Source organism: Lottia gigantea (assembly GCF_000327385.1).
Source record: "Lottia gigantea unplaced genomic scaffold LOTGIsca_208, whole genome shotgun sequence".
In the NCBI taxonomy this organism is placed as follows: Eukaryota; Metazoa; Mollusca; class Gastropoda; family Lottiidae; genus Lottia; species Lottia gigantea.
In genome coordinates this window covers 193788-195806 of record NW_008708451.1, presented here as the reverse complement: position 1 = coordinate 195806, position 2019 = coordinate 193788, and the positions used below count along the sequence as shown (strand labels likewise).

General features: G+C 35.5%; 1 protein-coding gene across 1 annotated transcript in view; it reads right to left on the bottom strand.

Annotated features, from left to right (window-relative positions):
* Positions 1–637: 637 nt before the first annotated feature.
* LOTGIDRAFT_174664 (hypothetical protein) overlaps positions 638–2019 on the bottom strand; it is a gene marked incomplete at both ends in the record, with an annotated part of 2807 nt that continues 1425 nt past the window's right edge. The window contains one exon of the mRNA XM_009054007.1: positions 638–996. Within this exon, the coding sequence (XP_009052255.1) occupies positions 638–996 (359 nt within the window). The remainder of the gene's footprint in view (positions 997–2019) is intronic.

Here is a 2019-nt window from a genome sequence, read left to right as displayed (position 1 = left end):
AATGTCCCTTTGACAAACTGGTGCAAACAATTAATCTCGTTCTGATATGGTTTGTACATGTAGATGCCGATGTTATCGTACACTGCCACCATTTTCAGCAATAGCACCAGGCATTTTTTAAACTGATGGTGATAAAATCGGACCAAACCCCTCCTGTGCCAGCCATTGTTTACAGCCTTTCTGTGATACAGTAAAGGTGACTATTGCAGTCAAGGTATTATACGAGGTTTGTAATAGCTTGACATTGTGAAGATGTGATACAGTAAAGGTGACTATTGCAGTCAAGGTATTATACGAGGTTTGTAATAGCTTGACATTGTGAAGATGTGATTCAAGAAAGGTGACTATTGTGGTCAAGGCATCAGTCGAAGTTAACAGTCTTTCTGTCGGGCCGCTAATTGGTGCCTCTGCTACTGCAGTCAAGGTATTAGATCTAAGTTTGTAATAGCTTGACACTGTGAAGATGTGATACAAGAAAGTGACTATTGCAGTCAATGTATAAGACGAATCCTCCTCAAGGTAAGAACAATTTTGATGCCTGTGCTTCTAAAGTCGGCTTTCACCCCCATTATACCCAAGGTTATTGCCGAAAATAAAAAAGAGATAGGTCTATATCATGATAAACATGTTTATTTTATTATTTGCAGATTTTTTCTGCTACGGTTAAAGCTCTAGTGTCTTTCATATTATTTGGAATCTTGTCCAAGGTGGCGTTAAATAAAAAACAGAAAAAACTCATTTCGTTTCCAATGCCAATCGTTTTACATTCACTCATCTCGTTGCACTTTTCAATACATTGGTCTTCATTTCCACCCAAGGACACGAAGATGACTGGTGTTTCGTAAAGTTGACATCTTGTACCCTGATCCTTGGCAGCAGTGGAACATCTGGTATCGTTAGCACAGTTTTCATAACATTCCGCTGAATAAGATACAGGTCTTGTTCCGTAGGGATAGGGAAACAAAGATGTTACATTTGAATATTTGTATCCACATTCTAAAAAATGAAATGAATTTTACGTCCTACTTTTATAATTGAGCTAATTAAGATGGACAATGCCATGCAGTGTACAATGAGGGAAATTTGTACCCACATACTAAAATATAAATGACAAAATTTGAAAAATGAAATGAGTTTTACGTCCTACTTTTCTGCATTATGTGGGCTAATGATTAAAGACAACGAGGAAATTATTACCAGGACAGCGGCATTAACCTGCTCTTTTTCGATTTCCAACTGTCGAGATATATCTAACGTACACAGCCTAAAGGACATGGGGCCTCAGTTTATTGTCCCATCTGAACAACTAGACGTTTTTTATATTTCCAACTATCGAGGGATCTTTAACGTGTACAGTCTGTAGCACGCGTAGAGCGGAGGAAAGCGGCAAAAACCTACTGCTATGTAGAAATGTCTAATTCAAAACACAAATGTAACATAATGCAATACAAAATACCTCATACGTCTAATGCAAATGATGCAAACAAGAAACCTAGTTCAGCGATCTTTTGTTAATATGGTTAAGAATACAAGATTATTCAATTATTCAAATAAGTGGCTTAATTTGACACTAAAATAATAAGGGAAACCATCATTAACTATTTTTACCAACAAATTTGTCAAAGTCAATGGTGTTAAATCAAAACTGTTCATCGAAAAATTGTCAAAAAGAGCTTGTCCAAGATCTCATCTATATATATGATCACACAAATTCATTTAAATCAGATGAAAGATGAAAACTTCTTTTGCGCTCGGAACAAAGTTTGCGATAGTGACGTCATCAAACACTAAGTTTCAGTGGGATTACAGGAACAGACGTCTGATTGAAAATTGGAATGACTGTAGATCATTTAAACACATGACATATTCCTTAATTGTCTGTTTAAATCTAGTCGTTTAAAAGTCGTAATTTAGATCAAAATATCAAATATACTTCATTAGAAAAAAGACATCATGCATAATACAGATAAATAGAATATGTTGCTCTATGTATATTAGGTAACGTGACCATTTTTAAAT